General features: G+C 38.6%; 2 protein-coding genes across 2 annotated transcripts in view; one reads left to right on the forward strand and one right to left on the reverse strand.

Annotated features, from left to right (window-relative positions):
• The window catches only part of LOC125775363 (uncharacterized), a 727,609-nt gene that overhangs the window by 544,945 nt on the left and 168,088 nt on the right, over window positions 1–14,576 (reverse strand). The window lies entirely within an intron of this gene.
• Window positions 9,618–14,408, forward strand: LOC125777712 (uncharacterized). The gene is made up of 3 exons (XM_049453002.1): window positions 9,618–9,796; window positions 13,584–13,764; window positions 13,818–14,408. Exons 1-3 carry the CDS (start codon window positions 9,618–9,620, stop codon window positions 14,406–14,408), a joined length of 951 nt encoding a protein of 316 aa, XP_049308959.1.

The following is a 14,576-nucleotide window of genomic DNA, read 5'->3' on the forward strand; positions in this document are numbered from 1 at the left end:
AACGCAAAGGCATACATATATTGCACATACATACAAGCGATTTCTTGGTTTAAAGCAAAAATTTAAGCATAGGAAATTGAAATGCCGACGGCAAAACGAAATTCTTGATATTCGCACATTGCGTATAAAAGAAAATCCTCGTTGAAGCTAACATGAATCAAGAATACTATATCATCATAATGTTTAGGTAAATCTTTTATTTACTTAAAATGACTTATTGTAAAATAAGATCAAATTAACATTAAATAATTTGAAAAATAATAAATCAAAAATAAAAAAAGTTCTACATACATATTTCCATACAAAATGGAACATTCATATTTCCTATAGAATATCAAAGAAATTATACTCATATCATAATTATTTGTACATGCCAATCGGGATGTGCCGACGGCAAAACGCAAAAGCACACATATTTGCATACATTGCGATTCCCAAGTTGAAAGCAAAAATTGAAGCATGAAAATATAGGAGCATGCATACATATGTATGCTTATGTCTTCATATTCATATTCATGCATACATATATTTATGTCTCTTCATATTCTTGGGTATGTGAAATTCTTCGTTGGGAGTCTCTTCATATTCTCTGCTTCGGCATATATGCCTTGTCATCATATGCCGTAAAATACATACATATATGTCTGTCTCTTCATATTCTCGGTTATAATATGTGAGAGAATTGTAAAAAATGTTAAAATTATGAGGCGAATTGCGACCTTCAATGTTAACAAATGCGGCGAATTCCGTGCACAAAATCTAACAAATGTTCGCAGTCGAACCTGCACCTTCTCTATACTTCACATTCTCTGGTTTGACCGAGGATGGTCAATTTTACCGAAAAACCATCTTTTCGGACGAGGCTCATTTCCACCTCGATGGTTACGTTAACAAGCAGAATTGTCGCATTGGGGGCACAGAAAACCCGCACGTAATCGTCGAGAGGCCAATGCACCCAGCACCAATCACTGTATGGTGCGGATTTTGGTCTGGTCTGGTCATCGGCCCATTTTTCTTCGAAAATGAAGAAGGAACCGTAACCATCAATGGTGAGCGATATCGCGTAATGTTAACCGAATTTTTCTTCAAGCAAATTGAAGAGGAAGACTTGGACAACATTGGTTCCAGCAGGACGGCGCTACGTGCCATACAGCAAAGGCTACACTCAATCTTTTACGCCCTATCTTCGAAATTTTAAATTTTTTATGGAGACCTAAAAGTAATAGCCCTTCTTCTTTGACTGCAACTAGGATATACGAAATATTATTGCTTCCTTTGCGGATGGGACAGCTGTGCGAGAGACTGTCATTACATCAGGCACTCACTCCGGGACAAAAAAACGTCAGCAGTGAACCTCTAGTTGATCCCTAAAAGGCATTACTACCACCTTTGCATATTAAATTGGATTTAATGGAGAATTTTGTTAAGGCTATGGACAGAAATGGAAGAGGGTTTTTGTATTTGAAACAAAAATTTCCAAGAGTCAGTGTCGGGGTTGTCGACGATATATTTGCCGGTGTGCCAAATAAAATAAAAACTATTAGAAATCGAGTAATAATTCAATTTGTGTATTTGAATAAATATAAAATATGTGTGTGTATGAGGTGATCTATACAAGTGTGTGATTATATGTGGGTGGGTATAATTTTGTGTGGTCTTATGAATATAATTACAATTAGTATAAATTTAATTATATTTAAACGTAACCTGATATGGTTTTTGACTCCCGCGTTGAGATCTTTTATTCTGTTGTTGCTGCTGATACTGCTGCTGCTGGTTTTACTGCTGTGGTTGTTATTGCTGCTGATATTGCTGCTGCTTTTGGCGCTGTTGGCTGTTCGCTGTTATGTTGGCGCTGTTGGGTGTTTTTTGCATTGTCCTCTAATTCGTATTTAGACGAGTTAGGAGGACAATGCAGGGATGTGTTCATTTGGTATGAACATCCCGGCCGCCTTGCAGTGTCTGCGAATAAAAAGATTTTTAGATCTATTTTAAATTGGGTAAATGAGTATTGTTATAAACGGGTTGGAGGTATACTTTGGGTTTAAATCGCACAAGCACCGGTTAAAGTCCAACCGAGTGCGGTGTTTTGTGCGATCACGGTGCTGTTATCGGGGTTGAATAATTCCAACATGATTTTATCGTCTTTCCAGAATGTAGGGTCGGCTAGGACTAAGTGGTCGAACTTCTTAATGATTTCGCCACTTAAGTCACGATTATAGGGTCGGGTCGGTATATCGTACGTCAATAGGCAGTTAACTTCGACATGCCAGTCGGAATCAGTTAACGATCCTATGACGACTTTACATATACGATGTGAGTCGAGGTACGTTTTTGATAACCGCAATCTCTGCACCAGTTCTGATGCAATTACAGTCACTTTTCGGGTTGGGTTGACTATGGCTCGTATTTTGTTCCATTTGCCATCGTGTTTAATTTTGACCATGACTGTTGGTGTGAGGGTCGGCTTGGCCAGTAACGTGGGTAGATCCTCTTGTTTATGTAATCGTTCTTCGCCTTTTGCTGTTTTCTTTTGCTCTTTGCAGAACAGCCTGGGGTGTCCATGTAGGGTTGAATGGTGTTCCCCATTACACGTGGCACATCGTTTTTTACTTGTGCACTTTTGGGTGGAATGCGATCTGGCCAAGCAATTGACGCAGTACTTGTATTTATTAACTGCGTCAAGCTTTTCGTGAATGTTCATTTTGGTGAATTTTGAACACGTTACCAGTCTATGGTCTTTTTTACACAATCCACAGGCGACGTGTTTGTGTGCTCGTTTTGATGGACGGTAACTACCATATCGTTAACGTCTACGTTGCGTTGAGGGTATTTCCACTTATATCTTTTGTGGAGTTCTTTCAAATATTCTTCTTTCCATCGTTTGCAGAAGTGTTGATGGAGTATCTTCAGTTTTTGCCATCTTTGTGCGGTGCTTAGATGTGCATCTTCTAAGTTGGGTTCTGCTGGGATTAATAAAGGGGTACCTATTAAGAAATGGCCTGGAGTTAAAGGTTCTAAATTTGTTGGGTCTTCACTTAATGGGCTTAAAGGGCGAGAATTCAAGCAACTTTCGATTCGGGTTAAAAGGGTAGCTAGTTCTTCGAAAGTGAATTTCTGGTTCTGAGACACCTTTTTCAAGTGGCTCGTTAAACTTTTCACTCCTGCTTCCCAGAGTCTACCCATGTGTGGAGCTCCTGGAGGGTTAAAGTGCCAGTTGATGTTTTGGTGCGCTTTACTAGTTGTTAATTGAGTTTTCAATGACTTCATGAATTCTCGCCGATCTTTAACTAAAAGCTTAGACGCTCCAACAAAATTAGTACCATTGTCCGAATAGAGATCGGCGGGACATCCGCGCCTGGAAAAGAAACGTGCGAATGCGGCCATGAATGCGTTGGTGGTGAGATCACTTACTGGCTCTAGATGTATTGCTTTGGTTGCAAAACAAACAAATACGCATACATAACCTTTTGTGATCAGACATGCTCTGCCGGTGTAATTTTTTATGTCATAAGGACCGGCGAAATCGATTCCTGTTGCTGCGAATGGACGGGTTAAGGTGGTACGTTCTGCGGGTAGTGCTGCCATTATCTGAGTAGTGTTACGCTTTTTGTGCAGAACACAAGTTTTGCACTGATGAATGGTAGACTTGATGAGGGTTTTCAGCTTCGGTATCCAAAATTCCGAACGCATAAGTCGTAAGACTAGCTGGTTGCCGCCATGAAGGGTTATTAAATGGGTAAATTGGGTGAGTAGTTTGGCTAATCGACTGCTATAGGGTAGTATAATCGGATAACGCTCGTTGTATGATAATGCCGCTGAATTGCTCAACCGACCATTAACTCGCATTATTCCTTTGGGATCGATTAAAGGGTTTAGTGTCAAAATTGTACTTTTTTTGGCTATGCTGATTTTTTGGGTTAAGGCTTCATACTCTTCCTGGAAATACTTCTTTTGGGATAAAACAATTAGCTTCGTGCGGGTAGTGTTGAACTCTTCTGGTGTTATTTCCAACGTTGTGTATGACTGCTGTGATTTATTGGGTGACGCATTCGAACAGAATCTGAACAAATATGCTACAACTCGAATGGTTTTGGGTAAGGAAGAGAATCTATCCAGGATATCCTCTTGTGTGGGTTTGCTAAGCCATGAAAGAACAATTGTGGAATCCGTCCAAAGGTGAGTACGGTATTGGGTTATACTTAGTTGGGGTAGGGTCGCATCCACTAGATTCGCCAAAAGAACAGCTCCACAAAGTTCTAGCCTTGGTAATGATATGATTTTTATTGGGGCCACACGAGTCTTGGATACCAAAAGGATTGTCCAGGTATTTGCGTTTGTAGAAACACTGATATATAGGGCTGCTGCGTAAGCTTTTTCAGACGCGTCAGAGAATCCATGAAAATTGATGATCGCCGATGTCGAAAAGTGGGTCCATCGAGGAATTTCAATGAGATTTCAATGAGATTTAAGTCCTTTATGAATATTTTCCATCGATGGAGGGTTAAGGGTTTCAGACATTCATCCCAATCGGATCTATCCAGCCATATCTGTTGCATTATTATTTTTGCTGTGACTACAACGGGGCTGAGCCAACCAGCTGGCTCGAACAATTTTGCTATAATCGATAGTACTTCTCTTTTAGTATACGAGGTTTTATCTTGAATAGGGTTGATGAGAAAAAGGAACGCATCTTTTTTTGCATTCCATCTGAGTCCTAGTGTTTTTGTGTTATTGGATTCTGGTAAACTGAGTGAGTTGGTATCCAATAGATGTTCCTGTGGGATTCCAGATAAAATTTTTGGGTCATTTGAGGTCCATTTGCGTAGAGCAAATCCTGCGGACTTCAAGGATGAAGTGAGTTCATCTCGTGCCAATATCGCTGTTAGTACGTCATGTGCTCCTGCAAGTACATCATCAACATACATTCCGTTTCGAAGTATCTCTGCTGCCAGTGGGTGGGTTCCTTGTACATCATCCGCTAATTTAAGGAGGGTACGGATAGCTAGAAATGGAGCACAGTTAATACCAAACGTAACAGTTTGTAATTCAAAGTCTTCTATAGGGTCGTTAGAGGATTTCCTAAATAAGATTCTTTGAAACGGAGTGTGTCTGCTTTCAACGAGTATTTGACGATACATTTTTTGGATATCTGCGTTGAATACGATTTGAAACATTCGCCATTTTACTACTAGGATTACGAGGTCTGCTTGTAGAGTGGGTCCAGTATGTAGTACATCGTTGAGGCTGTTCCTGTTCGAGGTGGGGCATGAAGCGTTGAATACCACTCGGAGTTGAGTCTTTATGCGATCCAGTTTAATGACTGCGTGATGTGGCAGATAATACTTTTTCGTATTATCCGCAGGGTCGTATTCAACTTTGGTCATATGACCGAGTTCCACATACTCGTTGATGGCCTTGTCGTACTCCGCTTTTATTTCGGGTTTTCTCGACAATGACTTTTCATTTCTAAGAAATTGACCTAGAGCTATGTGTCTTGAGTTGCCCAATTCTATGTTGTCTGGGGTTTTAAAGGGTAATGTTACCACATAGCGCCCATCTGAGTTTCTGTGGGTCGTATTTTTATAAATTTGCTCACAAACTTTATCTGAAGTTGATGGTAGAGGCTTCCTTGGAACTTCTTCAACTTCCCAAAATTGTGTGAGCAACTTGTCTGGGGTCATCTTATTGAAAAATGAGATTATCGAGGGTGATAAGGGTTTTTCTGGTGTGGGTCCGGATAAAATCCATCCGAATTCCGTTTCTTGGGCTAGAAGGGTCCCAAGGACATTTTTCCGTACACCACTGAGAATTATTTGTGGGTACAGGTCACTTCCGATCAATATGTCCACTGGTCTGGGTTTATAAAAGTGAGGGTCAGCTAAACTAAAACCGAAATCTGTATTAGTGATGATCGTACTAAGTGAGTGAGTGGGTAAATTATCGGTTAAAGATTTTAAGATAAACGCGTGTGTTGTTATCTTAAACTCCTTTCTTGTCGGTGAACTAAGGGTAAGTTCACAAATTTTGGAGGGTGTTGCCGACGCGGTGTTGTTCAATCCAGTCACTTGTGCATTTCTCCTGAACGTGGGTATGTCCAATTTTCTCTGGAATTTCTCTGAAACAAAAGTGGCTTTTGACCCGGAGTCGACTAGTGCGCGAGCTGTGAATATTTGCCCTTTGTATAAAACTTGGACTACAGCAGTACCTAACAAAATCTGCTTCCCACTAAAGTTTTGAGGGTCTTGAGTTTTAGTGGACTGTAAGAGGGTTGTGTAGGCTTGCGGATTTATATTGGTATTAAGGGTTTGGGAGGTACTACTGGTGTTTGGGTCAAGAGGCGGGTTTGAGGCTCTTGATCCTTGCGGGGGGGATTGGGAACGGGTTGGTGTATCCCTATGCAGAAGTGTGTTATGTTTCTTTCTGCATATTCTACAAAAATATTTGCTCTTGCAATCTCTGAAACTGTGAGATAATGCAAGGCAATTGAAGCAATAACCATTATTTTTTATTGTGGTTATTCGGGTCTCAACATTCATTTGTAAGAACTTTGGACATTCTCGAATTGAATGTTGTGTTCTACAAAGCTTACAACTTTCAATGTCTTGAGGCTTTTTTGAAAGGTTGTTGCCTCTAACTGGGTGTGCGCTAGCGTGTGAAAAATCCAGGGTCGAAGTTCCAGAAACATTAGCGTGAAATGTGCTGAACTTCCTGTCTTTTCCTTTCCTATGGGATCCACTGTCGGATTGGGTCACTGGAACGGGTTCAGTTAGATTTCCGACTGCTTCCAAAGATTTATATCGATAAGTGAGAAACGCGTCGAAAGTTTTCCAGGATGGTATTTCCGAGTTATCTTCTAGGGTGTCCTCGAATTGATGAAGTAGGGTTTTGGGTAATTTCAATCCGCATAAGAAGATTAAGATGGGGTCCCAGCTACTAGTGTCTATGTAAACGTTGTGTAGATTTGTGAGGCAATTGTTGACGGTCCTCTGAAGGTGTTTGATCGCGCTTCCACTTTCTTGGGTTGCTTGGGGTAAGTTGAATAAAATCTTCAATTGCGCGTTGACCTGAACTCGTTTGTTCTCGTATTGGGATACCAGGTCTCTCCATGCCACCAGGAAACCATCATTTGTTAAGGGTGTATTTTTAACAATTGCTCTTGCTTCTCCTCGGGTTTTTTGAATCAAATGGAACAGTTTTTCCACGTTGCTGATTTTGTGATTGTTTAGGTATATAGCCGTAAACATATCTCGGAATGAAGGCCAGGTTGCGAAATCTCCATAAAATATGTCCGTATCACAAGGGGGTATGTGAATTGAGGGTCCTATATCCCGCGATGTATATTCCTCGGAAACTCGTTGCTTTATTACTGGGGTTGGGGTCTTGAGATCATCAATAGCTTGATTGATGGATCCTAAGCATTTTAAATATAATTGATGACCCTTTTTAAATTTTTCTTTGATTTTTGCAAAATCAATAGTTTCACCGGGTTTTTGTGGGGTTCATCTTCGGGTTGGGTGTCGTAATGTTCCTCAATGTATTCGAACAAATCGGAAATACAAAATTTAAATTCTTCCATTATTATTAAAAAATCACTTAACCGGGTTTATGACGACGAATTAAATTTAAATAAAACAAATAATAAATTTGATAAATTAATTCTTTATTTAGTTTTGAATTTTAATTGAATAATAAGCAACGACTTTATTATTTTTTTTTTTGTTCTATGTGTTTATTTTGAACCGCAAATATAATGGGTGAAATTCCGACGAACGAAAAATTTCCTAATGGGTCTTTTGAAATTTTTCCTACCGGGTCTGTTTTCGCTTGCTCACACTACACTTGCAGTCAACGTTAGTTCGTTGTTAGTTGAGCGGGTAAAGCAATAAAACATATGTACGCGTAGGTACGGGTGGGTGCCAAAGCCACGCTACTTGGCTCTCAAAAATTATCTGCGTATGTATGTATGTATGTCAACGGGTAAGGTGCAAAGCGGAATATGGCAATAACAAAGTTAGCAAATACTTTGTGCTTAATACCGGTTAAGCAAAAGATTTACTTTAGAATAGAATATGAATTTTGTTTTTGTTTCACTTTGCCGTTTTATTCCGATTTGCACTAATTTATGTATATCACAATATTTTAAATAAATTGGAGTTTGGGTACTTACAATTTTTCCACGTATGGGTTTGATGATAAAGTGGATGATTGGGTGGGTGAATATCCTGAAGATGGTGGTTGTTGGGTAGGTGAATATTATTCCGGAGGATCCAAAATATAGTTGATTGGGTTGGTGAAAATATATGGACAAATCTTGATGTTCCGAAATCCTTTTATTCCAAATGATGTTGAATTGGGTGGGTTTATTTTATGAGGCGCTAATCCGGCTCGAAGGACCAAAATGTCGGGGTTGTCGACGCTATATTTGCCGGTGTGCCAAATAAAATAAAAACTATTAGAAATCGGGTAATAATTCAATTTGTGTATTTGAATAAATGTAAAATATGTGTGTGTATGAGGTGATCTACACAAGTGTGTGATTATATGTGGGTGGGTATAATTATGTGTGGTCTTATGAATATAATTACAATTAGTATAAATTTAATTATATTGTTACGATTTTACTGCTTGCTAGTTTACTTTGTTAGGTTCGTATCTCTGGATTGACAAATAAAATCAACACTGTTTAATTTAATTCAACAACTCTTTATTTCACAACTCGTCTACACTATAGCAGTTTACTCTTAGCACTGATTGATTACGTTGGCGCTGCCACGGCTTATATAGCCACGCACTTCTCGCTGATGCCGACGTGTCCTTCTAGAATATCGCGTCTGGAAATTACCAGAACATACGGCTATAGCCACGCACTTCTCGCTGATGCCGACGTGTCCTTCTAGAATATCCCGTCTGGAAATTACCAGAACATACGGCTATACGGCGCCAGACGCAAGCAGACAGTCGCGGCACCAGACTCAGCAATTGTTTAACTAGACAAGCAGACAGTGCGGCGCCAGATGTCTACAACAAGACAAATGCTATTCCATATACCTACAGCTATTGTTCATAATCAGGGATGCATATAGTAATACAAATACAACTTAATACTACTTTTTGTAACAATATTTAAATGTAACCTGATATGGTTTTTGACTCCCGCGTTGAGATCTTTTATTCTGTTGTTGCTGCTGATACTGCTGCTGCTGGTTTTACTGCTGTGGTTGTTATTGCTGCTGATATTGCTGCTGCTTTTGGCGCCTGAATGTCCGTCCGCTCTGGTGATTCGTTTTATTGTGTTTTTTCGATTTGTTGGGTACTTCGCTGTTATGTTGGCGCTGTTGGGTGTTTTTTGCATTGTCCTCTAATTCGTATTTAGACGAGTTAGGAGGACAATGCAGGGATGTGTTCATTTGGTATGAACAGTCAGTAAAGCAAAAATTAAGGAGGGCATATTTGTCGTTCCGCAAATAAAAAAACTAATGAAAGATAAAACATTTGAAGAAATGATCAATGAAACTGAAATACGAACCTTTAAAAGCGTTGTTAAAAATTTCTTGGAAATGTGGAAGCTGACAATTACAAAGATATTGTGACTGAACTACTTACTGCCTATAAAAATGGGTTACAACATGTCCCTTAAAATTCACTTTCTGGACCCACATCTAGATTCGTTCTCCGAAAATTTAGAGGCCTTAGGTGACGACTATGGGGAAAGTTTTCACCAAGACATTTCTGCTATGGAGAAACGGTACCAAGGCAAGTGGAGTGCCAGTTCCATCGGCAGTAACATTTTGAGGTACCCTTTGGTTTATAAAATAATATAACAATAATATATCTATCGCTGTTTTTTTAACAAAAATCCTTTAAAAAAATTTCTGCATTTGTGGCAATTTTTACACCCAATAATTTGATAAACACTTTGTTCTATTCATTCCACAAAAAAACAAGTGGATTGATGTTTATCAGTGTAATTAGAATAAAATATAAAATAACTTCCCAAGGTTTTGTTACTCTCGCGTCAAAAATGGCAAAAATAAATTCAAATTGAAAAAAAAAAAATAATAATAAATGGTGAAATAATTTATAGTCCTAATACAGCCAAGTACATAAAATTTGTTGTTATAACCATTTTATACTATAATTTAAGGAAGTAATATATTAAAATATCTGCTTGCTATCGGAATCACAATTATGGCTATTCTATTATACGGCTGTTGGAGGACTACGTCCTTAATCAATAAATTAAGCACTTGATATCTATGATTGATTAAGCGCTTTATCCCGCAGAGCTTAAAGCCGAGCCAAGCGCAGGGCACGATTTCAATTACCTTGGTGGTCGGATAAAATAACGAATTTGGATATAAATGGGGTATGTGCAGATAGCGGAACTTCTCCGATTAAAAATTCAAAAATTTGTGTTAATAACACATAGAATTTCTCAATGTTTGAGAAACTTTTTCACATATTTCATTTTGTACATTTAAACATACACTCCAAACATTGAAATAGCTTCACACTTCACTTTTATTTTGTTTTATTTTTTGTAGGTAAATTTAGTAATTTAAAAATCACTTAGCACACTAATCGTTGAAAAAGGTAGATTGTTTAAGGTCCGTATCCAGCTCTCAAGTAATTGCTCAAGAAAAAAACACATTATTTCTTCAAGTAATTTTGACAGCTGGTTACGCATTGTAAATGATCCACATTAGAAGAGCAAGAAAGAATAAACAAAGAAAATAAACTTTGTGCGTAATATGTAAGTATATATGTGTATGACAATTAAGTAATGAGACTGATTCCATAAAAAGCGTATATTTGAAAACTATTCTACAACTCTGCAAAGTAATCCCCTTGGGCAGCTATACAGCGATTCCAGCGCGTTTTCCATGCTTCGTAACATTTCTGGAACGCTTCGATTGGGATGTCCGCGAGTACCCTCGTCACGGCCGTAATCCGGGTCCGTAATCGACTCAAAATGAGTTCCTTGAACTTGACGCAGCAGGCGAACTAAACAAGCTAGAGCAATGGTAGATTTATCTATGGAAAGGGGAGGGATGCCGGAAAAAGCAAAAGGGAAAAAGGTCGCTCGATAGAACCTATACGCGATATTGAAGAGGCTTATCCCACGGCAGTTGGCGAAGATTGTGAGGTCTCCCTTTTGTGCATTGGACATAGCATACTAAAATTCCAATCGCTGGGCATGCTTTCATACGACCATATTCTACAAAGAAGCTGATGCATGCTCCTTATCAATTCTTCGCCGTCGTGTTTGAATCCAGTGGCCCCCGCCGCTTTGTTGTCTTTCAGACGGGTGATTACTATTCGAACTTCTTCATGGTCAGGCAATGGAACGACTATGTCATCGTCATCGATTGGAAAATCTGGTTCGCCTTCTACTGGCGTTATGCTTTCACTGCTATTCAGCAGGCTGGAGAAGTGTTCCCTCAATAATTTTAGTATGGTCTGGGCATCGGTTACTAGGTCACCTCCTTGGGTTCTAAAAGAGTATGCTCTGGTCTTGAAACCTTCTATTAGCCGCCGCATTTTTTCGTAGAGTTTTCGAGGTATTACCCCTGTCGACCAACTTGTCACGCTCTTCATACTCTCCCATTTCGGCCTCTTTTTCTGTCTGCAAATGCGTCTCGCTTAGCTCTTCAGCTCTCGGTATCTATCCCATCCTGCACGCGTTGTGGTCGATCGTAACATTGCGAGGTAGGCAGCCTGTTTTCTCTCCTTTGCGAAACGGCACTCCTTTTTGTACCAGCTGTCCTTTTGCATTTTCCGAAAACCAATGTTTTCGGTTGCAGCTCTACGTAAGAAGTTCGAAATGCCGATCCACAGTTTTTTTATACCGAGTTGTTGACGAATGGGGGTCTCTCATCCGAGGCAGTTGGTATCTTTTCATTGGGGGCGTTTTTTACATGGCGGGTCCCAAACCCAGCGCAAAACCTTGTGTAGGAGATATTTCGCCTTCTCACTTTAGCTCGCCCTCGAACGAATGCCTTAGGCTACCCTGAGGATACTTGGTTTAAAACTGGAAGTCGTGAGCTGCTTGAGCCATATGTAAAAGAATCGTTTCTGATCACTCCCAAGAGATTGGCGATCAGAGAACTTTCTTCACTTGCGTGAACTTCTACACATGACTCCATCCGCGACGGTGCACGTATTGCACGAATTTTCCAATTAGTGTAACGACACAACGACAATGCACACGCTGAAATATATTTGCAATGGCTGTAAAATGTCTATCATAAAAAACCCATGTTTATTTTCGCACAATGACACGTAAAAAAATAATTGCAACCCTGTGCCAGTTGCCATTTTACATGAAGACATATTTCGCTATTAAATTGTTGAGGAAGGTAAGTTTAAAATATTTTTTTTAAATCTGTTTAAATTACCTTGGCCTGCACGCATTTTGGGCCTAAGATTTTATACCTGATTTTGGATGTATTTTGTAAGTTGATACGAGAAAACACCTGCACCAGACCAAAAATTTTTTTTTGTAGGCTAATGTTATAAATTATAGGTTTTTGTTAGGAATGAATTTTTGCATTTTAAGTCATGGTGCAAACTTGAAACAGCCAGAGTGGCCCTAATTTGTTTGTTCTAAAATTGTTAAAACGCAAAAACTAGACATAACTACCTACTATATCTATACATATAAACATGCCGTAACAAAAATGAAAGAGTGGTTAACAAAATACATACATACATATGTATATATAAATACATTTATTTCCATATATACATACTATGCATTATAAAACAGAAAGTGAAGTGAAGTGAAACAATAAAAAATTGTATAAAGCATAAACGAAAAATAAATATAATAAACGTATACAAGTTAGCACCCCACACATTGAAAAACTATCATATGATGCATTAATATCATATGATACAAGGCAATATAATATGACAGCACTAAATCGCTGAGAGTGCGACACGTGTAGTGAGAACCTGTGGGAAGCGCAGCGTCAGCAAACTCCATACTCGTTGCAGCGGCAAACATAGGTCTAGAGTTAAGTATATTTAAATGTAAACTTTAGTTCTTAAGCGGAATTCAATAAAGGAGCATAGCTCCCGAAAAACTTTTTTTTTATAAAAACTAAGTAAACGTTTTTTAACTTACATACGTATTCGGTGTGTAAAAAGTGGATAAAGGGGCAAAAACAAAGTGCCATGAAACCAAAACATACAAAACTGTTTAAACAAACAAAAAACACAAATCAGACTACAACCCCAAAAGCAAAATATAAACAAAAACTAATCAGCCCTATTCTGCATTTCGACTCGAATCGAAATTTTTTCAGTTAGGCAACTTTGGTATTCTGCGTTTCGATTAGTTTCGATCAATCTTCGAAATTTCCGATTTTATGTATTCTACATTACGATCGTAGTTCCGTTTTTGTAAGTTGAACTTTTGTTGGCGTAGAGCGGTCATATTTTGGTTTTAGTGTACTTTTAAAATATAATTTTCCCAAAAATGTAAGTAAAATTTGTTGTTGATAGTTTAAAAGTCACCAACATGATTTATTGAAGTTTTTTGTGCTTTAATATATATATGCTTGATATATTTGTAGGTCAAAAACAACAACACCAGAACAGTATGAAAAATTGGCTGATATAATGGCAACCAAAAGAGATGTTGCGCAGGGCTTCCAACAGCGACCGAAGGAAGAAGTGAAGGAGTTTTGGGAGGAGATTGCAAATGACCTAAATGCACTTGGTCCACCTTCAAAAGACTCTAGTACATGGAGAAAGGTATTGTACTACTGAAAATACATTTTTTAAATACTTCAAACGTTTTGTTACAGGTGTGGATTGACTGGAAGTGCTATATAAAACGCAAGCTGTCTGCAAATAAAAAGGAAATAATGAGCACTGGTGGAGGTCAATGTCGGTTGCAACCTATAAGCCCACTTGAGGAGAAGGTTATAGCTTTGACAGGGTTGGAAACTTGTACAAGTGGAATAAGAGGTGCGCGGGCTTATGGCGATAGTGCGCAGGTACAAGACGTTGCCCAAACTTCCGAAATGGACATTTCCGCATGTTCGGAGGATCGAAATGAAATTCCTTCATGCAGCAGAGTTAGCAGCCAGCGCAGAGAAAGAAGAACTGATAAGGAGAGCGCTTCTTCCTTACTAAAAGAACAAATAGCTCTCCAAAAAGAATTCTACGAGGACACCAAAAACCATAATGAAGCTGCAGTTAATAAAATGGAAGAAGTGGTGACATATTTACGTCGCATGAATCGTTCTTTAGAATGTATGGCGGACACCGCAGTGAAGCAACTACAAGAACAGAAACGACACAATAAAATGAAGGAAGAATTGCTAAGGGAAAAAGTGGAAATAAAGTTCCGGATGCTAAAGTTAGATCCAAATTATAAATCTGATTCGGAGTAATTTAGTAAATAACCTAAATTTTGTACCTGAACTTTTTTTTTAGTTTTTTGTTATAATTATCTTAAGAATGAAGCTGTGAACAGAACTGCTGTGAATGAACTGAATTCAATTTATTATCTTTAAATAAGTAACAATTTGTGAAATGCACTCAATGCAAATTATTTTTTA

Source organism: Bactrocera dorsalis, chromosome 1 (assembly GCF_023373825.1).
Source record: "Bactrocera dorsalis isolate Fly_Bdor chromosome 1, ASM2337382v1, whole genome shotgun sequence".
Lineage (NCBI taxonomy): Eukaryota > Metazoa > Arthropoda > Insecta > Diptera > Tephritidae > Bactrocera > Bactrocera dorsalis.

What these genes read in the sequence shown, in the direction of transcription:
- LOC125777712 (XM_049453002.1), top strand. Translation starts at nt 9,618, where the DNA reads ATGGGTTACAACATGTCCCTTAAAATTCACTTTCTGGACCCACATCTA. An exon ending in ATCGGCAGTAACATTTTGAG is followed by an intron (nt 9,797 to 13,583) that starts GTACCCTTTGGT and finishes ATATATTTGTAG; the next exon opens with GTCAAAAACAACAACACCAG. An exon ending in ACTCTAGTACATGGAGAAAG is followed by an intron (nt 13,765 to 13,817) that starts GTATTGTACTAC and finishes GTTTTGTTACAG; the next exon opens with GTGTGGATTGACTGGAAGTG.